The sequence below is a fragment of the Hydra viridissima genome, unplaced genomic scaffold, assembly GCF_058129835.1.
Source record: "Hydra viridissima isolate aposymbiotic clone 2 unplaced genomic scaffold, HvirCarnegie_v1 scaffold_12, whole genome shotgun sequence".
Lineage (NCBI taxonomy): Eukaryota > Metazoa > Cnidaria > Hydrozoa > Anthoathecata > Hydridae > Hydra > Hydra viridissima.
In genome coordinates, this window is record NW_028324311.1 from 2074092 (window position 1) to 2096360 (window position 22269).

General features: G+C 28.0%; 3 protein-coding genes and 1 non-coding gene across 7 annotated transcripts; 1 reads left to right on the forward strand and 3 right to left on the reverse strand.

Moving 5' to 3' along the window:
• Positions 1–82: 82 nt before the first annotated feature.
• LOC145193992 (protein MTSS 2-like) lies at positions 83–9003 on the reverse strand. Of its 4 annotated transcripts, none has more exons than XM_090069071.1 (10): positions 8879–9003; positions 8225–8368; positions 7938–7999; positions 7350–7423; positions 7018–7102; positions 6759–6850; positions 6362–6483; positions 2847–3131; positions 2115–2433; positions 83–1487 (listed from the first exon to the last, which is right to left on the reverse strand). In XM_090069071.1, exons 2-10 carry the CDS (start codon positions 8279–8281, stop codon positions 763–765), a joined length of 1821 nt encoding a protein of 606 aa, XP_089925197.1. In that variant the 5' UTR covers positions 8282–8368; positions 8879–9003; the 3' UTR covers positions 83–762. The 4 variants fall into 4 exon arrangements, with proteins under 4 accessions (XP_089925197.1, XP_089925199.1, XP_089925196.1 ...); XM_090069073.1 differs by lacking the exon at positions 8879–9003 and adding an exon at positions 1879–1940 and having other exon boundaries at positions 8225–8495; XM_090069070.1 differs by lacking the exon at positions 8879–9003 and having other exon boundaries at positions 8225–8563.
• A 3891-nt stretch (positions 9004–12894) lies between these two features.
• LOC145194552 (adenosylhomocysteinase-like) lies at positions 12895–16315 on the reverse strand. The gene is made up of 6 exons (XM_080072220.2): positions 16154–16315; positions 15410–15829; positions 14958–15278; positions 13573–13775; positions 13292–13486; positions 12895–13147 (listed from the first exon to the last, which is right to left on the reverse strand). Exons 1-6 carry the CDS (start codon positions 16200–16202, stop codon positions 13016–13018), a joined length of 1320 nt encoding a protein of 439 aa, XP_079928346.2. The 5' UTR covers positions 16203–16315; the 3' UTR covers positions 12895–13015.
• On the reverse strand, positions 14101–14164 carry LOC149880711 (small nucleolar RNA SNORD27). The gene has a single exon (XR_016446089.1). It is a non-coding gene; the product is annotated as a small nucleolar RNA SNORD27 (small nucleolar RNA).
• A 45-nt stretch (positions 16316–16360) lies between the features above and the next one.
• Positions 16361–19903, forward strand: LOC145194553 (uncharacterized). Its single transcript, XM_090068611.1, has 4 exons — positions 16361–16579; positions 18528–18551; positions 18697–18739; positions 19707–19903. The coding sequence occupies exons 1-4, from the start codon at positions 16484–16486 to the stop codon at positions 19799–19801; spliced, it is 258 nt and encodes an 85-aa protein (XP_089924737.1). The 5' UTR covers positions 16361–16483; the 3' UTR covers positions 19802–19903.
• Positions 19904–22269: the final 2366 nt, after the last annotated feature.

Genomic DNA, 22269 nt, shown 5'->3' on the forward strand with positions numbered 1-22269 from the left:
AAACTCATTTTTTTGCTGAACTTTTTTTCTCAATGAATGAAAAGGTTGAGAGCGTTTTCTTATGCAATAATTTGGGTAAATAAGTTCAATTTATATTTCCAAAAGATTTACATCGATTAAAATTTACAATGTCACAAAATACAGCTATATGGTAATTATTTCGTGTGGCTTTAATCACAAAAAAAAAAAAAAAAAAATTACACATCCATTTATATGTACAAACATAAATAACCAAAACAGAAGGCAAATGAATTCAAAGTATAAAAATAAAGAACTCCACGAAGTTTTGAAAATTCTTAATGCGTAAAAAACTTGAATTCTTCATTGGACGAAAATAACATATCGATTATAAGAAAATAAAAGAGCTTGAAAGTGAATCTTTTGAGCAAACAGATAAATTGTCAATTTAGAAGACAGGAAGACAAATGAACCAAATACTCAAAACATAATAAATATTTCCCTGAAATTAAATACTTAAAAGTTATTTAGCTAAAAACTCAATATCTATCTAATTATAAAAATTTAAAATTACTTTTATGTCATATAAAAGTTTCATCTATCATTATTTTATTATGCCACCCTCAAGTCGCGTTCAATAGTAAACTTGACCTTTTAATGGCAAAATGTCCTGATGTCTTTAAATCACTATATGACATAATACCAGGTAATATCACTAGTAATAACAACCAGCATAACCAGTATAACCAGTATAACCAGTAATACCTATGTATAAAGTAAAAAACCTAAAATCAATCAACATCTTTAACACTGATTAGATTGTCTGCGAATCAACATCCGACGGTTTTGAAGTTCTGCTAAAAATGACCCAGGTGCTGCTGCTTCTGGTTCATTGTCAATTGTTGATTGAGAAGGAATTGAATGAGTTTCAGACAGCTGTTTTTTAATTATAGGATGAACTGGTTTATAAACGTTGTTAGGAACTGGTGAAGAATTTCTCCTCTGAGTTTCTAATGAATTAGACTTGGTTGGAGTGGAATTGGGGCTTAAGCGTTTCAATAAATCCGCAGGGTTATGACCATTCAAAGCTTGTATTAAATTTGGATGATTCCTATTCATTCCATATTGGTATCCTCTAGTGGAAATAGTATGGTGTTTTGACTTAGGCAAGTTCATTTTATAGTCAGGAAATTCTGGGATAATATCACTGTTAAAGCTATTTGACCGATGTATGTTGCTTGTTTGAGTACTAGGAGCACGAACACTTGCAGTTGTTAATTTATTTCGTCTAAAATGACTGCGATCAATTGTTGCATACCTTAAATCTGAGTAAGCCAACACAACACCTTGTGATTCACAATCATCACAATCTATCTCAATAGCATCTGAATCACTACCACTACGATGAGTCTTTTTTACTTGTTTATTTTGAGAAGTCAAAGAGTTATAAGAGCCAATTCCAGAACTATCACAGGTTTCACTGCTAGACCAACTATTAGTGCTAAATTGATACGCCATGTTTCGAGAAGCTATTAAAAAAAGTTATGTTCAATATGAAAATATGAAAAAACAAATTTTACAAAAGGATAATCACATAAATTGAGGACAACAATTTATTTAGCCCATTTAATTTATTTTGATTTGCTGATTGTTGAGCTAATAGATAGATTATTGGTCTGATTGGTGTGGATCCAATTTTTTAGTTGAATTATTTACTTTAGGGAAATATTTTAAACTCTATATTAAAATAAAGTTTTTTAAATTGATGTCATTTACTGTATTATGCCATTTACCATAATTTATTCTTCGTAAGTTAATCTTTAAACTTCATTATTTTTAACTGACAATAAAATTAATTACCTATCTATTAATTTTTAACTTATTAAATATTATTAATTATTAATTTATTAAATTAATTACCTATCTATTAATTTTAGAAGTTGCATTTTAATGTTTTAATGAATCGTTATAAGTAGAAGAATCTAGAAGAAGAAGATTTCAAAGAGTTGAAATACTTTTTAGTATTTAAAGAAACTTTATTGGTAACTTTAAACAGATTTACTAAATTTTAAAATTATTAATAAAAAATTTAAGCTGAATAAAATTTAAAAAATCTCAGTTGAAAAATATTTAAAAATGACATTTAGGCCCCATACCTCTAGAGGAAGCCTGCTGCAAAAGAAAATCCTCATCGTGGGAACTTTCACTTTTATAATGACTGTCATTTCCACGAATCTCATTTAAAGTAACAGGATCAAAGAAACCAGTCGGTTTTTCAATTGAGTCGTTAGAAGAATAAGATAAATGCATGGAATGTTTCTCAACAGCCGAGTTGCGATTAGGTTGAGGGACACTTACAGGAATGGGATCATTGCTTAAGGATACTGAACTGCTCCTTGGTAGAGTGTGCCTTTGATGATTAATACTAACAGACAATGAACGATCTTTCACTAATAATGGGCTAGATAAAGGGCTCTAAAAATAAACAAACTTTTATAAATATATACAAAATACCCTACATCCCTGTGTTATAAATGGATAACCTTTTGTATAAAAGTATTGACAAAATTATTAACATCTTTTAATTCTTGAAAAGAGTTCCAAATCAAAACTTTAATTTACACCAAAGCTTTCTGAATTTTTATTTTCAATAGTGTTCAATTTATTCTGTCAAAGAAAACCCTAATAATTGTTTGATTTCAAAATGAAACAGTTTTAAACTATTTAGCAAGTTGGTATTACTTGCTGATAAATACACTGAAAACTGTATAGTGATACTATTTTGTACAAGCATTTTCTTAAAGATATTTCATATATAACATATAATTAGTATTATTTTTAAAATACAAAATTTTAAAATCTTATAAAATTTATACATTTACACTCACAATATTTTCATCTCTTTTACCAGGCTGCAAATAATCAGCAACTTTGTATGCATTTATAGCATCTTCTGAAATAATTGGCAGCTGCTTTGGGTTTGCACATAACTTGCTTGTCTCTTCCAAGATGGTTTGAAGTTGCTCAATTTCAGAAATTAGAGTTAATTCTTGTTCAATACATGGTTTGTAACAATCAAAGAAGTAGGTAGCACGAGAGCGCTCTTCTGTCATTAGTTTGCGGAGATAATCTTTTTCTTGATCTTCTAGTGAGCTGCAAAGTTGGCTTGCATTCTAAAAATAGTCAAAACTCAGAATTTATAAAATTTTAAATAAATAAACATAACATTACAATAGTTACATAAAAAAAAATTAGTTACACATTTAATTAGTTGCATAATAATAAAAGTTACATAAATAAGTAGTTATATACATTTTTATTATGCTAATATATCAATACTAGTTGTCATTGAATTGGATGCTTGTAATTGGATTGGATCTATAACTAGATTTAAATTTAGAATTCAAAGAGAGTAATATTTTTAAAAACTAGAATATATCATATTGAGCCTTGAATCCCATTTTGTCTCTAAAATAGACTTTTTGTGAACTGCAATATATTAGTTTACTACTCTCAACCCCACTCAAATATTCAACAATGGATTTTCTTTCTAGTTGTTTTGTTTTAGTTGTTTTTTATACTGGAGAAATCCAAGTGAATAAACTTTTTTTCACTAAAGTCCAAAAATCACCAGCATGGTGAGCTGTTTGAGTTCTCTGTTGCACCAAATGATTTGTTAAATATTGCTTCGTTTCATCTATGATTCAAGTGTGGCTACAAAAGTAACATTTATAAACTGCTGTAAGATGAAGAAGTTCTTGAAGGTTTCTGGGTTTAAAAATTTACAGCGACTTGGCTCAATATTAATTAGAGTTTCTGCAATTGTAGCAAAGCTCCACTTACAAAATCAAATTGTTTTTAATACTGTAACTTTACCACAAAATTTTACACAATGTAATCAATTGTTCTTTTGATTGCATTATTGTGTTTTATAATTATACCAAAGTTGCACTGACAATAACTCTAACCAATTAATACAAGATGCACATCACACCATATAGTTAATACAAGATGCACATTGTCTCATAATTAATTTAGATCATACAATTTATAGTAAACCATAATTATTAAAGGATTATAGTTAATATGCCACTAATTAAAAGATCAACAAGGTATATCAGTATCTCAAATAAGTTATTCTGCAACACTTCAATTTTGTACTTCAATTTTAGAAGTACATTAAAAAATAACTAAAAGAGCTAAATCTAGGAACCCTGGGAAATTCCATGGTTACTAAACTGAAAAACAGATCTAAATTGTGAAATACTAAATCATGAAAAACAAATCTGCTTCAATACAAAAATAAACAAAAACAAGTCATAAGTAGATAAACATAAGAACAATACACCACAATATATATAGCCAATATATTTATATAGTACCTAGCCTAGTGATTACTAGACAAGTTTGAACCATTAATAAAAAGTCTACTAAAATTTCAAACAACATTTTTCAGAGACTGGACTGATTTTTTAAGATATGCAGCAGTTCATGTCTGCTGTATATACACTCCCGCTCAAAAGTAAATGCCCTTCAACTAATTCCAAAATTATCACATAAATTATTAAATAACTCAATTTATGATAAGTATAATTTTTAGTATGTCCAATTATATAGATAATAAATACATTGATTAAATAAAATATATTTACCATTAGTCAATATTTGATTCATCTGAGTCCACCTTTTATTTTTGATTACTGCTTGACAGTCTAGGCATCCTATTAACCATGTTAACCAATGTGTCTTGAAATTTAGAACCATTCTTTTTTATGCAAAATGTTCCATTAATGTTCCCTAAATTTGAGGCACAATTTTTTCTTTCCTACTTGTCAAACTCATCCCATAAATAGTTTGATTTGGTTCAAGTCTAGTCACTGGGATGGCCAATCATCACATAACTTTCAGCACTTTCTCAATTGATTAGTTCAATTAAATTTTATAACTTGGATGATCTTTAGGATCATTATCCTATTGAAAAATAAACACTCTCCCAAGATTAACAAATCTGTGTGGAAATATTTTCTTTTTGAGAATATCCCAGTATTATACAGAACCATCTATCACTATACTTGACAGATGGCACCAAACATCAATTGGATGCCTTCTCTGTTGATTCTTTGAAAATATGGTCAACTGTTGTCCTAGGTACTTTCAATAAAGATGAAATTTGGTGATTACTTTTGTCAGTTATATGGAAGCAAATATCTATTTTTTAGGCATATTAATATTCATACATACTAAAACTCCCAAAAAACAACACAGCACAACAAAAACTAATTACATACAACATTTACTCTAACATTTTAGTTAACTTGGGATTAGAATACATAAAATTGATTATATAATAGATCAACTATATGTGTTTGTACCTGTGTTTATGTATATGTGAATATACATATATACACACACATCATGTTGATGAAAATAGAGGTGGGCAAATAATCATGAGCGGTAGTGTAAGTTAATAAAAGATGATCAATTCTTGAAATGTCTATACGGCAGCCTGTCTAACCTAGCCAGCAGTAATTTTAAATTTTAAAATAATCTTTCAAAAGCATTATGTAGCTGGTGCAATCCATAGATGGTGCTCTTTATTTATATTTTAAGAGTTCTTGTTGATTAACTTTTAAAATAATCAACAAAAAAAAAAAAAGAAAAAAAAAGGAAAAAATTTTTTTAAACTATTTAAAACAATTACAACTTCAAGTTCTAAGATTTTACAAAATGAAGAACTGGATTTTTTTTAAATTTAAAAAAAAATTTTATTCATTTTTCTTGTCATTTTAAGGAGAAACTAAGAATTTACTATATTAGGATCATATGTTTATTTTAGATTTGAAATCATATTTTTAAGTCTACGGTAAATGGAAATCAGTTTATGCAGACATAACTTTTGAAATAAATATAAGGCATAGATATCCTTTTAATGCTATTTTCCCACAGATTTAATTGATAGAATTAAATCTGTGGGAAAATAGCATTAAAAGGATATCTATGCTTTACAAAATCTGCAATATGTGTAAAAATAATCAATATGTGTAAAAAAAACAAGTATCATGAAAAAAAATGCTCAAATTGAGTGTCAACACTGAAACATAAAATTTTAAGATTTTTATGTAAACTTGTTATTGCAGTCATTCAATAAACTTTCAGACTTTTAAATGATTACCAGTGTTGACCTCAGAGTTTATATGTAAGGATTTTCTGGGAATAATTTGTAAGTAAATATTTGTCAAAAAATTTTTCTTTTGGTGAACCAGAAATTAAAATATAGGAAAAGTGGCAAAGAGTTTATTACTAAGACCATTATTTCCTAAAATATCCTAACAATGATTCCTTAAAATTTACACTAAATTATGAATAATGTCTAGTTACAATATTGATAACAAAAAGATGTTACCCTCATAGCTTCTCTGTACTGATCTGTATACTCTTGCTTACCAATCTTCTTTGCTGCTTTTTTCTTCAATTTTAGTGTTTCAGAGCTTGCTTTCTTCAAATCATTTTTCAAACGCTTAAAATCTAATTTAAAATCACCAACAGAAATTGGTTAAGAAAAAATCAGTTTTAAATCACTGATCTAAGATTCAGGATTAATTCAAAAAGGTTCCTAATAACTATTTGCTAAGATTTTCTATATATTCAAGTCCAGCTATTGAATGTCTGAAGGCATGAGAAATTTTAGAAATTTAAATTTTTTATAAAAAAAAAATACCTTAATGCTAATATTCAGCAAATGATTCCTTTCAAAGCTAAGATCATAAAACAATAACAGTACTTTTTAAATTTGTTTTTACCTTTTGTGTGATCTTTTTCAAGTTGGCTAGAATTTTTCTTCCACTCATCAATGCAACTTTGCATTGGAGTTACTAAACTATCAGCCAAAATCCTAAAAGAAAAAATTACTATCAACCTTCATTTAACTAATGAAAGGTATTTTTTCAAAATCAAAAAGAAAATATATTTACTTTTATTTATTAGACAAAATATTCGTATATGAAGAAATGGTGTTCCTTCCCTGTAATAATAACAAAAACAAGAATAAATAAAACTTACCCCACATATGTTTTAAGCTTGTTTTCAATTGCTTTATGTCTCATAACGATTTTAGTAAATGCAATGCCAATATCTCGTGTTCCACCTACAAAAAAGCTCACTCAAAAATATAAAATAAAAAAGGAGAATCAATTTTTAATTTTTTTTTTTTTTTAAGTTTTTTATTCTACAATATTTACATGTTGCTTAACAAAGGAATTTTCGAATTCTATTTTAATAAAAAGAATTTAGTTAATATTTGTAATCTAACAACAAAAAAATTCTTTTAGTTTGAATTTGATAATATTTAGGAAAATTTATCTGAAAACTGTCATGTTCAAACAAATAATTACCTTTGGAATTTGTCATGCTATCAGCAATTTTTTGGAATGCATCCAAAAATGTATCTGCTATCAATACTGTTTGTCTAAAGTATATTGTCAAATGACGTAAATAGTCTGTTAAATGTTTTTGTTTAAGGAGAAAAAAAAGCTAAAACTTTTAAGTGGTGGTAAAAAATAAAATTATAAATGTAAATAAATTTAATATTTATTCATTTATATTTCACTTTATAACTTTCTAAATTTAAATAATAAATTAGATGAAAAATATATAAAATTATAACAAAAATACATAAAATTTTAATTATATAGTATAATATCAGTGTAGTATAACATAGTTATTATTTAATAATTATGGAATATTTATTATAACTTTCTAAATAAGCATATAATTTATAATTTCAAAAAAAAAAAAAAAAAGAAACAATTCTTAAATAAAAAACTTTTCTAAAAAATTTGGTCACAAAAATATAAGCTGTAAATATTTGTTCAAAATAACAATAAAAAAAAGTTAATTCATATTACTTATCATATAAGAAACTTAAAGAGTATATTGTATAATAATTATAGTAAATTTAGAAATATAGAATTTTGTTTTACTTGATAGAAATATAGAACTTTGTTGACTTTAATAAAAGATCATCCCAAAATGGTCCCATGGCCTGCAGAAAACAATTTGTACATTAGTTGTTAAATGTATATGCATGTATGTGTTTATATATATATATATATATATATATATATATATATATATATATATATATATATATATATATATATATATATATATATATATACATACATATATATAAATCAACTTTTGCTGAAGTAATAGTGTAGTTATTTAGATTTCGTTATTTATTATTAATTGCATAGCTTTTTTTTACCTTCATATCTGACATGATTTGAGTGAAGAGATCCCCAGATTCTTCTGTTTCACCCATTTCTTTTTTTTCTTTTTTTTATCTTTTGACTTGTAAGCACTTGTGATAATGAAATTTAATATGATATTTAACTACTTGAGCTAATATCTGAAAAAAAAACACAAAAAAAACAGAATACTAAAATAATGGAGTAATACTATACAATCGCAAAAATGTTTATAGTGAAATAACTATGAAATTGTACAGGAGTGAATGATTTTGAAGCGACCATTCTAAAATATTCCGAGCGTAAAACTCCTTTAGCATTTTGTTGGCGTAATTACAAAAAAAAAAAAAAATTAAGGATGAATATTTAAAAAATTTAACTTTTTCTTTTTTGTGCAAAAAATTCATTTAAATACAACTATACTTTCTCTTTTGTTTAAGATAAAATAATACATTATTACTGAAATTAATGTTTAAACATTATGCTAAAAGTAGTTTACAGCAGTCCCCCTAAAACGTGAAGTATTTCATTCATATTAAATTAGCCCATAAGTTGAGTATACTTTACCGACTAGATTATAAAAGTAAAGTCGCCGGAACAATTCTTAAGGTTCTTTTGTTGATGTTAAATACTCGTTTAATCTTATTTTAGCAACAACAAAAATAACTTACGCTTCCGTTTCATCCGGTCGGAATATAGTTGCAGTATGGAAAACTGTAAATTCGTTAAGAAAATGTTTTCAGATAAATTCTGTATTACCAAACCTTGCACTCTCCTGGAATATATGACTTATAAATAGAACCTTTCAAAATAGTGGAGAAAAACAAACAAACGTGTTTTTGTTTAAACATAACTGTTTTCAGAATGACGTAATACTTCAGAAAATTTTTTTTTTTTTTTTTTTTTTTATTATTACTATGTTTGAACTCGTTAAACAACTAAATTATTTAAGCATCATTTACAGTTTGCCAAAGTTTCTCCACGTTAATTTCCGTACACGAGCCCGGGGAGGAAACGCTACTACCCGTACTTATTTTGAGAACAGTTTTAAAAGTCTACCGACAAATATAACAATAGATAAATGGCTCAAAGAATAATAAGATTAATAGACTTAAAGAAAAACAAGAGTCAAAGATCAAAAAGCCTTTTTTTTTTTCTAAAAACTTTTTTAATAGTTTTAAACAATGAAGCAAAAACATGTCAGAAAACTTACTGTTATGTTAAAGTGTCCAAAGTGTTCAATTAGTTTTTAGGGTAATTTTTAGGCTAAACTCCAGTTAAGAGCGAAGTTATCTTGATAGCTTCAATAGTGGCTATCTTGTAATTCTTAATCTCTGTTCTCGCCGTCGCAAAATAAAGATCAAAATAGTGTGAGTATTTTTCATATATATATATATATATATATATATATATATATATATATATATATATATATATATATATATATATATATATATATATATATATATATATATATTTATATATATATATATATACGTATATGAAAATAATTATTTTTCGCTATTAATATTCTTATTCTTCGTTATAAATAAAAATGATAGTGATGCATAATCAATTCAGCTTATTAAACAATTCTAATGGGGGTTTTTCAAAAGCGCTTGGCAGTTTGTATCGCTTCCATTAAATATTAAACAATTTAGAAAGCTATTTATTACATATATCCTTTAGTTGAAAGACAAAAAAATCTCTTAAGGGTTTTTTCTGACCATAAAATCTATCCATATTTAATCAAAACCACGGTCTATAATTTTTGAGATGTTGGTAATGATTTTGTTATCATCGAATTCCATTCTTTTTAAAATTACAATGCTTTTTGATAGTGAGTTAAATAAATCTAAGTAACCTAAAGTGAGTTTAGTTTGCATCAAACTCCCTTCACTGCTAACACGTATTTACGGTCATATTTGCGCACATTGCGGTGTGACCATCTTCAGAGAGATGTTTTTGCTTTTCCACCATATTTTACAGACGTTAGCACTGACAAAAAAAAAAAAAACTTAAAAATAGTTCAAAAAATATGTGAAACTTGAATAGAGCAAAGAATTCTTGGTTTAAGTAAATGAGTGCATCAAGAATTATAGTTTATATTTTTTATTTTAGTAAATTGGTATTAATACTCGAGCTCACTTTGCGTGCATTCATGTTAGAGATCACCAATATGATTTGATAATGTCAATCAGGGTAAACTGGTAAACCCATGGTAAACTAAGATTTAACTTTTTTTTTTGTACTTGTTTTGCTTTCAGTGATTCATACAAAAACGAAAATCTGAAATAAAAGCCAAAATAAATTAATCCAAAATAAAAGGTTTGAAATATTCTTAAATTTTACAAAACCTTATACATAGCTTCTTATTAAGGCCAGTCGCATTATACCTTTTATATGTATGTTTATGTAAAGGGTACATATGCATGTCAAATTATATGATATCATAAAAGAAAAATAAGTATTAGAATAGAAAAAAATCCCATCCAAACTTTATTATTGAAATATTAACCATTTAAAACAATTTTTATGATGACATCCTTCAGTCCAATTCCTTGCACATTTTTCAACCACTAAATATTATGGTTCAAAACCATCAACTTCGCTAAAAAGTGACTATAAAACCTTTTTCATTTTTGTGGAGGTTTTTGTTGCAAAAGTTTGTAATTCAACATTAATGTAAATCAAAATTTGTCAGTTTTACAGACATTTAAACTCATTAAAAATTTGAAACTGGAGAGCTCAGAAAGAGCCATTTTAAAATTATTTGTTATTTCTTAAGAAAAAAAAAAGCTGACTTCATTTTTTTTTTTTAGAAACTAAGATGTAAATATATGTTAAATAGATTGGACGTAAAAATTACAAAAATCGTTGTGAAAAAAAAAAAAAAATTATGCTGAGTGGGAATAGGAAAAGTTTTAAATATTTAACTTTACAAAAGCAGTCCCCCGTTTCTCAAAGCGGCATAGTAATACAAATTCCATTTCTTTAGTAAGCAGAGAGAAACATATACACGTTGCTGCTTACACAAAAAAATTATATTTGTTTCAAAAACTTTCTACAATAGAATCTACAAAAGATAGCCCAGAAAAGGTTATCTTTTCAACTTCAAAAATCACTAATGAATTCAAACTTATTTTATTTATTCAAACTTTTTTTTATTCAAATACTGAAAGTCTAAGGGTCAGTTTCCACTCATCCATTAAGCTACAGGAAAGTGAAGAGATGGGAAAATTAATCAATGCGCATGCTCACGTGATTAATTTTCCCATCCCTTTCCTGTAGCTTAACGGATGATTTGAAACTGACCCTAAAGCAGATCACAAGAACCGGGATCATTTATATACAATCAAAACAAATTGGCAGTCTGTCAAGGTGTATCAATCAAAAATTCTAGACGAATATGGAAATGTTATGGTTAGGAAAAAATCTTCTAGACGTGTTATTGTATATATATATAAGAAACCATGGTTCAATACGTTGGTTAGTTAGTTATGCTTGGTTGTTCATGGTTCAATACATTTAGAACTCTTTTCTTTTTTCTTTTAGTACTCATTTATTGTAAATCAACAAGTAAGATTAACTTTTTCACTTACAAAAGTTTTTTCAGTTTTATAAAACTTTTTAAAACAAATTTACTCGAGATATTTCTCCACCACTTCAGTTTTGCCATAACAGCCTGGTACTTAGGTTTAGTCATAACAACCTGGTACTTTTAGACGAAAAAACTTGAACAAACTGATAATTTTAAGGAAACCACGATATTTACACGATTAGACCATAATATTTACACCACTTACCTCAATATTTACAAAAGAATTTTTCTTTAATGATGGTGATAAAGTTTGGGTCAACAAATCTGAACAGAAAACTATAGCCATATACACACTCAACTTGTATGAATGAAAAATTGTCGGAAAAAAGAATGAAAAACACGATGAAAATTTGTTGAATTCTTTCTTACTCTAAGAGAGTTAAGAAATCATAAAAGTCAGAGGGCGATAGTCTAACGGAAAGAGATTAGAATGTATGATTACAATAATGGCAGTAAATGAAAAAATTTCCAAAAAAAAGGTTCAAAAGCAAACAACTATTTCCTTTTTCTAGCTTTTCGCTTTTTAAATGTTTCTTTATTCGTGTGATCATCGTGTGACGCAGCTCTTGTATATTGATAGAACGCACCTAAGGTTAATGTTATGAAGAGAATATGTACTCTTAGAATAAATTTACGTTTTGCTTATCGTATGTTATTTAAATCAAGTCCCCAAATGAGGTTTTTTCAATTTATGGATTATTCCGTTCAAAAATGATGAAGTAGCCTCTTTTCTTTACATAAAAAACCTCCTTTGAAAACAAAAATAGTAGCCAACACACCAAAAGGTCGCATTTTCTCATAATAGCAGTAGTACTGAGTGTCTCTATTAATGCTGTCGTATCACCGAGCCAGCTATATTATTTCAAATGATTTGAAATTATCTTGTGCGGACAGAAAAAAAGCAATTAATTTTATGATTACTTAGTAATGAAAAACTTTTCAACCAATAAATTAAGACAAGTAGGTCTTTAATGAATGTAAAAAAAAATTATGAAAATGAACTTCCACTTTATTTCTTGGAACAAAAAATTGATCCCAAGTTCCGTCCCCCCCATCGTTATTAGACTCCAAAGAATTACTACTCAGTACATTAAATATATATTTTTGAATACGAGTATAAGAGCAATAAAAAAGTATTTGTTTTATTAAAATTACACAATATGCCATTATTTTATTAACACTATACATTTTATTGATAATAAGTTTTTCAATATCGATAATGGTTTGGCTTGTACGGTCCTTCAACAGGAACACCGAGGTAATCTGATTGCTGTGATGAAAGCTTTGTAAGATTAACACTGAGATGTTCCAAATGCAGACGAGCAACTTCTTCATCCAACTAAAAAAAATTCCAACATCCAGGTATTAATAACTTCAAAAATGAACAAATAAAGAGAGGGACAGAAAGGTAAAGGAAGGGAGGAGGAACAGGCATCAAAAACATTTAAATAAAAATAATAATTTACAAGCAAAATACACTAACGTGCTTTGGTAACATATGAACTCCAATTTCATAGTTGCTGGCATTCTTCCATAATTCAATTTGGGCTAGAACTTGGTTAGTGAAAGAATTACTCATAACAAAGCTGGGATGACCATGAGCACAGCCTAAATTAACCAAACGACCTTCGGCCAAAACAATGATATGATGTCCATTGGGTAGTAGATAACGATCAACCTAATTGGTAGACCATGCAAATGTTAAATGCAAATAACTCTCAAAGCACATAAAACTCTAATTATGTCATAAAAATAAAATCTTACTTGTGGTTTAATGGTTTCTTTAGTGCAATTATCATTTAACCATTTAACATCTATCTCACAGTCAAAATGACCAATGTTACAGACTATCGCATTATCACGCATATGTTGGAAATGTTCAGGCCTGATTATACCTGAGCATCCAGTTGTTGTTACAAAAATGTGAGCTTGAGAACAAGCTTCATCCATAGTTGCCACTTGATAACCTTAGAACACAAATGGAAGTAAAAAAAATATATATTTAATGATAGCTCTATGTAACAAGCTATGGACAATCAAATAAATAAAAGAACAAACTCAGTAAACTTAAAAATCACTAAAGCTCAGAAGGTGTCCTAAGTAGTTGATCATCATTGTCTGTTCATATTCCCATTTATACTTTAAACTTAATCAAATAAAAATATCATTTTCATAGAACAATCTCAGTTAACTTAAAAATCATAGAAAATCAGAAGGTGTCCTAAGTGTTTAATCATCATTGTCTGTTCTATTTTAAAAAGCAATATTAACCCACCACACCAGTACAAATTATGTCTCAGAATTAAATGACATCAAATTTTTCAGATATATGCTTGTCTTTTAATCATCATTGACAAGAGTAATTTTCAAAATTGGCTCTGAATTAGTTTTTTCATTTCTTACACGTGCTAAACTAGACAAAAGGTATTTATTTGTAAATTTAAATTAGAAATGATTGCAAAATTAACAGCCAGTCCCAGTTTTTGACAGAGAAATTAGAAACTGAAAATGGCTTACAGGAGTAAATTTATCATCACATGTGTCATGAATACCAATATTATTTTACAAATAACTTAAGGTATTAATGACGTTTATATTGCCAAGTATAATAACTAGACTATCATTATATTGAGCCTGTCTAGAGGTAAGAATTGGCACCCCACATTGGTATTAAAATTGCCCACATTAAAACAAAATTCTTTCAACTAATAATAACTTTGTATTATTTGTTTTATCACCCCATTAATACCAGCTGTACTCACTTGAGCAGGCTTAGAAAAATAAACATTCAGCAATAAGGGAAAAACTGTTTGAAAATTTTCAGGTTTTATCTTGTTGAAGAATTTTGATATGTAATAAATGTAATCTGAACTTCATATTTTTTATCATTTGACATTTTTTGCTCACTAGTTTCCTTTTAGGCATTAATGGGTTAAATCTAAGTCTAAATATTAAACCAGATAAATTTAAAAGCTTAACTGAAAAAAGAATTAAATGATACCAAAAATGTCTCAGATCATGTGATCATCAAAGAAATCAGTTATATGCTTGTCTTTTTTCTTCGTCATTGACATTTATAAAACTTTTTTTCAACTTTTAATCAATTATCTATAATAGCAGATAAACTATAAGTAATTTAATAATCAAACCTTCCATAGCTGCTTGCAAGGCATTAATAGGATCAATTTCAGTTATAATAACTCTAGCACCAAAAGCACGAAGAGCTGCAGATGATCCTTTACCAACATCACCATAACCTGCAACAACACAAATCTTCCCTGCAATCATAACATCAGTAGCACGTTTAATGCCATCAACAAGAGATTCACGACATCCATACAAATTATCAAACTTTGACTTTGTAACTGAATCATTCACATTGATAGCAGGACATTTGAGCAAATTCTTTTTAAACATTTTGTAAAGATTGTGAACTCCAGTTGTGGTTTCTTCAGATAACCCTCGAATTCCTTTAAGAGAATTACTGTCAAGAGTAAAATTTCTTCATTAATGACTGAAATACAATACCTGAAAAAGTTAAATATATCCCAAAAGTGTTTCAAATTTTAAGCGTTAGCTATTTTAAGTAACAAATAATTACCTGCCATAAGATCAGGATATTTATTATGTACAAGGTTTGTTAAATCTCCGCCATCATCTAGTATCATGTTTAATGGTTCACCACTTGGGAAGATTAGAGTTTGTTCAATACACCAAGTATATTCTTCATCGGTCTCTCCTTTCCATGCATATACAGGAAAACCTGCTTTGGCAATTGCAGCTGCAGCATGATCTTGAGTAGAGAAAATATTGCAGGATGACCACTGGACTTCAGCACCAAGTTCTTTAAGTGTTTCAATTAAAACAGCTGTTTGAATTGTCATGTGAAGGCATCCTGCAATTCTTGCACCTTTTAGTGGTTGCTCTGCACCATATCGTTTTCTCATCATCATTAAACCAGGCATTTCATGTTCAGCAAGGTTGATATACCGACGACCAAGGTCAGCCAATGAAATATCAGCTAAGATACAATTATTTTATTAAATATGAAGCATGACTGACTTGATAAACATCTTCATACACTACAACAAAATTAGCAGACAAAATATTATAACTTTTTCATGAACTGCAAAGTTACGCTTTAAAATATAGAGTTTTGGTTACAGAGTAGATGCTTACCAACAAAAAATTAACATTGATCAAGAAAATATAAACATAACCAAGAGTTTGTTCGAGTTAAAAAAAAAAAAATTTTTTTGGAAAAGATTTTTTTTCAAATCAACTTTTGATTAGAGTCACGTTAGGGATTATCTTAGTAAACTATAACATATTTTTATTCACCTACCAACTTTATAGTTAGGCTTGCCATCTTTTGGCCCAGGAGGTGCAACCATTTCGCACTAACTATGAGTAGCTGTGGTCCCTCTGATGATGACCAGACTGGTCTTAGAAGAGCTATGAAAAGATTGTACAAATGTGCAACTAGACTTTTAGTAGCATGGGTTTTGTCTCAAACGCTGATTGGTTGAAATACAATTTTTAAACGACATAACTGACGGTGACCGATATCCAGTCCCAAAACGTTTCAAAAAGGTCCCTCACCCTTTCTAAAACGACTTAACTTAGTGTAGTTATTCATTAAATAAGTTTTCTTATGTTAAGGAATTGACGGAAAATGGAGCCGCAATCACCAGCAGCTCTTAATAAAGCTGCTCCCATGTCACCTTCTTCCTCTGGGGAAACTAAAAATGTTCAAGACCTTACCATATTTGTAAGCTAGTTTATTGATTTAAGTCGTTGTTTACTGAATTTGAGTAAAATGAATTTAAACTATGATGGCTATACTTTCAATAATTAATTTTACAGAAATAGTGTTATCACAATCAAAAATTCCGTATAGTTGTATGTACGTATAAGAATTTATTTTTCAAAGACCTCTTTTTACTAAAATAAGGGTAAAGCTTAAAGTTTTACATTTGATATCTTAACCCTCCCCTCTGGCGCAATAAAGCAAAAAAAAAAAAAGAAAAAAGAAAAAAAAAAAAGAGAATATTTTTTACTTAATCCAAATCAATTAAGCAGAGATTTCAACATTTTTATACACCAGAAAAAGATTTGAAATGAACTATAATAATAACTGCAGTAAACATTTGATGTAACCAATTACCTTATAACATGTACATTACTTGAAAAACAGTAATTCTAGCTGTAAACTGTTTTTAAACAAAATCTTTCTTTATCCTTATGTTTTATACTACTTGAAGTTTTCCATTAACGTTTTTATTGTTGCATGTTGCTTTATAGTAAATGCATTCTGTTTGCCTTCATTTGCTTCTCAACAACTCATGTGAACCTCTCTTTGTAAGTTTAAGTGTCACACTAAACCTGATGATTAAACTTAGTTACAATGAGAGGTTCCAATAGTTCACTATTTGACATATATATTTGACAACTATTGGCTTTAGTTGCAGAACCTCTCATTGTAACTAAGTTTAATCACCAGATTTAGTGTGACACTTAAACTTAATTTCAAAGAGCGGTTCATATGAGTTGTTGAGAAGCAAACAAAGACAAGCAGAATATAGTATGTAATCCAGTAGAAACATTTGAAAAAAATACTAAAGAAACAATTAAACAAAGAAGAAATTAAACAAAGAAGAACATTGTGTTTAGCTCTGGCTTTATGTCTCTGTATATATCTTAAAACATTACAAATCCTTAAGAATTTGCCAGAAATAAGTGTTGATGTTTTGATCTGCATATATTTCAAGGAAATTACTGTTACTCAAAATGTACTTAGAGCTGACCTTTAAAATATATTAGCCATAATGAACTAATAGCCAGCCTTAGAAAAGGCAAGATAATTTTAGAAGATATTATTTGGAACTTTAAAATGCGCACAACAAAAACATCACTATCCATGGTACTTTTTTAAATTTTACAAAGGAATAGTAGCTACAATATCATAGTTAGATAAAACAAAATTCTTTGAGAGTCATGCTAGTAGAATTATCTCAGCAAATCCATAGGCTCTAGATAAAGTCTGTCACAGATTCAAAAGTTAGTTTGATTTACAACATACCATAAACACAAGGAACAACTCAAAGCCTGCCAAAGTCAGGTTAACATTTGCAATCCTTTTATTTTTTAAAGGCAAAATTTTATGAGCTTCTATTACATAATATGAGCTAGGAGCTCCTAGCTCATATTATGATGCTACATAATATGAGCTTCCATTACATATTAGAAAAGCAAAAATCGCAACGTAAAACTTTTTAAAAATTTTTTATGAATTCTAGGAATGTTTAAAAGTTCATAAAGTTTGATTTACATTTTCATTGTCTTCTGATCCTTGGTATACTTTCTGTAGTGCTATTAGTTTCACAGCTTTCCATTTGATCAGTTTTCAAGGCTTTATTACATTTCATTTTCTATTGTTACTAGTTTTTGCTTAGTTCAAATGGCTGTTTTTTTTTTAACAGAACAACATAGCAGATTTGATTTATTTTCCACTAAAGTTTACATATCCAGAATTAATATCCATGTAAATTGAAAGTAGGAGGTTTAAGATTTGAATAAAATTTTGGCATAGAAATACCATTACCCTATGTAATAAAATGACAATTTTTGAGCAAACATTTTCAAAAAAATAATTTTGCAAAAAACGTATTTCTTTTATATTTCTAACAGCTTTGTTTTTATTGTTTTGGAAATTTTAGGTAGAAAATTTACTCGGAACTTTGGTGAGTTACTTTGATGAATTGATATTGATGATCTTAATGATGATAACTTGTTACACATTTTTTAATTAATGCTTAATATCTTTTGTTTTTTATAAATGAAGTGTAGGAGTAAAATGTTAAGATGAAAACTGTTTTTATTTTCTAGCAAGATAAGTTTCAAACAATGTCAGATGGAATTCTTTCTAGAAATATCTTTTCATCAATGCCTTCTATGTTTTCTGTGTTTTATGTTTTAAGTTATAGTTCAATAAATTTTTTGAATATAATTGAAAATCACAGGCTCAAAATAGTGGAGTTGCACTTTAGCAGTTTTAGGTAATTTTAAAGGTTGGATACAAATGTTTTTTTTTTTATTTATTTATGGTTACCTTTATAAACGTTTTCTTAAGGATTAAGTTTTTTTTCATTTAAAACCTGAAATTTAGAACAAATATTTTTAGAAATGGTACAGAAACAATAACTTAAATTTCAAAATGTGTTTTACCTCATGCTGTCTTAATTTGTAATTTAAATCTTTAATTTTGAAATTATTTTGATTATTATTATACGTTATTTTAAATATTTTTAAAAACATATTTCAGATTTATACAAAATATGATTTTAAATTTTATCTTTGTTTGATACAAGACACATCAAAGTTGTTTTGTAATTTTTTAAATTTGTTTACCACATTTTCAGTTTACATTAAGTATATGTGAGTAGATTAATCAAAAGCAGGTGAATTTTCAATTATTTTAATAGCATTTGACAATTTTTAGGAATGATCAAATATGCAAAATAGAGGGTGATAGTGTTTTGATGAAATAAGAGGATGATACTGTCTTGATGAAATTCAAACTGTTTCTGGGTGTGCTATGTGTTTGAAGAACAGAGTAAATAGTATTAAAAAAGTTGTAAAAAACTTTCATGTAAAATGATTGGACTATAAGCAGGAGGTTAAATCAAAACTGCTAGTGAAAACTGAGTTGAAATGGTTTTCTTTCATTCATTTTTTTTGTTGAATTTGCTTTTGATTTGGCTGCTCACATACTTTAGTTTTCTTTGTTGACATGTGACAAAAATTAACCAATCATGATAACCTTTTTTTTATGTACCAAAACTTACCTACTTCATTTCTTTTAACAATAGTGTTTTTTTCTTAACACTGATTTTTACTGGATGAAATGGGCAACCGTATAGATGAACTTGAAAAAAATATCGGCGAATTAATGCAACAAGCTGGTATTGAAGATAACCAAATCGAAAAATGAGTTTTTTTTATTGGCGTGTAGAAATATATCAATTTGTATAAATGTATAATGTAATTACAATTTATTTGTCAGTTAATTAAAAAAGAGCATTTTTCATTGAAATTGTAAGGATTTAATTGATCTAAGAAGTCAATTATCCTCATCAGGTGTCAAACAAATCAGTAAAAAGTTAAGCTTGGAGTTGCTGTTTATCCTAATATTTTTTAATATAATTGAGTTTTCTACTAAATCAAGGTTTTTATAAAACTCAGTTTTTTGATCGAGTGATTGTCGGTGGAAGTCGGTTCTTTCGTGTAAAAGATTCTCATGCATGCTATTTCCTCATCTTAAAGTAATTGAAATTTTACAAAAAAAAATAAAAGTTGCCATTTCAAAAATAACAAAAGAAATAAAGTTGATCGCAAGTCATATTTTAAATTAAGAAGTTTATCATAAATTTAAAAAGTTAGGAACCAATAAAGAATTTAATTGGACAAAGAACTGCTTATATCTATCAAATTCCCTTACTAATAGAAAATTTACTGCGAATACCCGTAAGCGCGAATCTCATAGCTGTGCTAGTGTAACAGTGAACGTCATGCAAAGACAGTTATGAGATATCACAGTAACTGCCGTCTAAAGGTGAGTTTCCACTCATCCGTTTTAGCTACGGGAAAGGGATGGGAAAATTAATAACGTGAGCATGCACAATTTATAATTTAATTTTGAAAATTAATCACTGCGCATGCTTACATGATTGATTTTCCCATCCCTTTCCCGTTGCTAAAACGGACAAGTGGAAACTCAACTTTATGAAGTTTGTGTTACTGAGCGGAAACAGGATTTTAGTGATTTTTCCCCTTTTAAATTTTTTAGGTTTTTCTATGCATGCAGTGTTTAATTTTCAATAAAGAAGCTATTTTTTCTTTTAATTATATACTTTGATATTTAAATGGGTTAGGTTAAAGTTTAAAAAAAGGTCATATTTTAAATAAATCTTATAAAGTATATGATGAATGTTAAATTTCTACGTGGTTCTTAAGCTTAATCGAAATATTTAATTGAATGAAAATGTAGAAAAGGTTTTTTTTTTTTTTTTTTTTGTCTATTGTTTCCTCGAATAATGAATAATTTAATCGCGTAACTATTGAATTAAACTATAGCTACTACGAATTATTTTAATTATTGTACAAAAATTTCTGGCTACTGTGATCAGCTGCCTTAAAATCGTTACTGATGTAAGATTAAATCAAAAATCGTCTGATCAAATTTCATCAAATCTTGGCTCGACGATGAACTTTGTGAAAGCTATGGGAAAAAGTAATTCGACTGGGTTTCAAAATTTGGTGAGAAAATTCTCAAATATCTGTGTAAGTTAACAGAAGAAACTTATCGGCTCTCAAACGCGATAGGAAAACATGGCATCTGAAAACTTAAATTGTTGACAGGTGCTCTGATCCAAGTTTTTGGGTGGGAGATGCAAATTATTACAGAAAAACCAAGGCAAACTATATATAATTTTGATGAAATTTATGAAATAAGAGGTGTCCTCATTTCATTGTACGTGAAAAATTATTTTGAATTAGAGTGAAAAGGTTAATGCAGAAAAGATTGTTGTGTTCGTGTTAAGAGTAGACAACTTCCTTTTTTACTCTCATGTCTTTAATGGGTATCTTGGGATTAATGATTTCTCCTTTTCTATCTCTTTAATATAATTTTCTTACGTCTTATCATTAAAAAAACTTTCAGTTGAGCAATCATTTGGTTTTCTTTTCCCCTATACTTTTCAGGCCTCTGAAAGACTGAAGGGTTTTAAAAAATTCTAATTGTATTGTTTTCTTTTTTTTTTTCGTTTTCTCTTTATTTGTATCCCCTAGAAATATCTCCGAGATATAACATTATATATATCTCCTAGAGATAATATTATTCGGAACCAAATCGTCCGGTTTGAAAGAACTGAATCAGTCGGTGATCTCCCTGTAAAAGGTCTTAAGAACACTTGTGCACTAACGCAGCGATGGCAGTTGTATGGTAGTGACCATCAGCTGCCACCGCAGTTTTTGATTGTAGAGTCATACTATTCTAAAATAAAGAAAATCACGAATTTTCATCTTAAGATACAATTACAAAGGTGTAATTTATACATATATTACAAAATTAATTGTAAATATAATCTACGGAAAAACATTATTTTCAGCTACGAATTTATTTCAGAAGGAACCGAAATGTTTAGAAGTCATAATATGCTACAGATTTTAAAAGAATTACTTATGCTGTAATTACAAAAAAAAAAAAAAAGAATGCAGTTTTCTGCTGTCGCATGTTCTAACAGTTTAGATTATGAAACTCAGGCACTAGCAGTACACTGGATGAATAAGTCCTGAAAAATTCAAGTAGCTATCACTATTAATTCAAAAGTTATGATGTTTTTTGTGAGACAATTTTCTTGAAAAACGATACGGTAGAAAATCAAAAAACAAGAAAAAAAT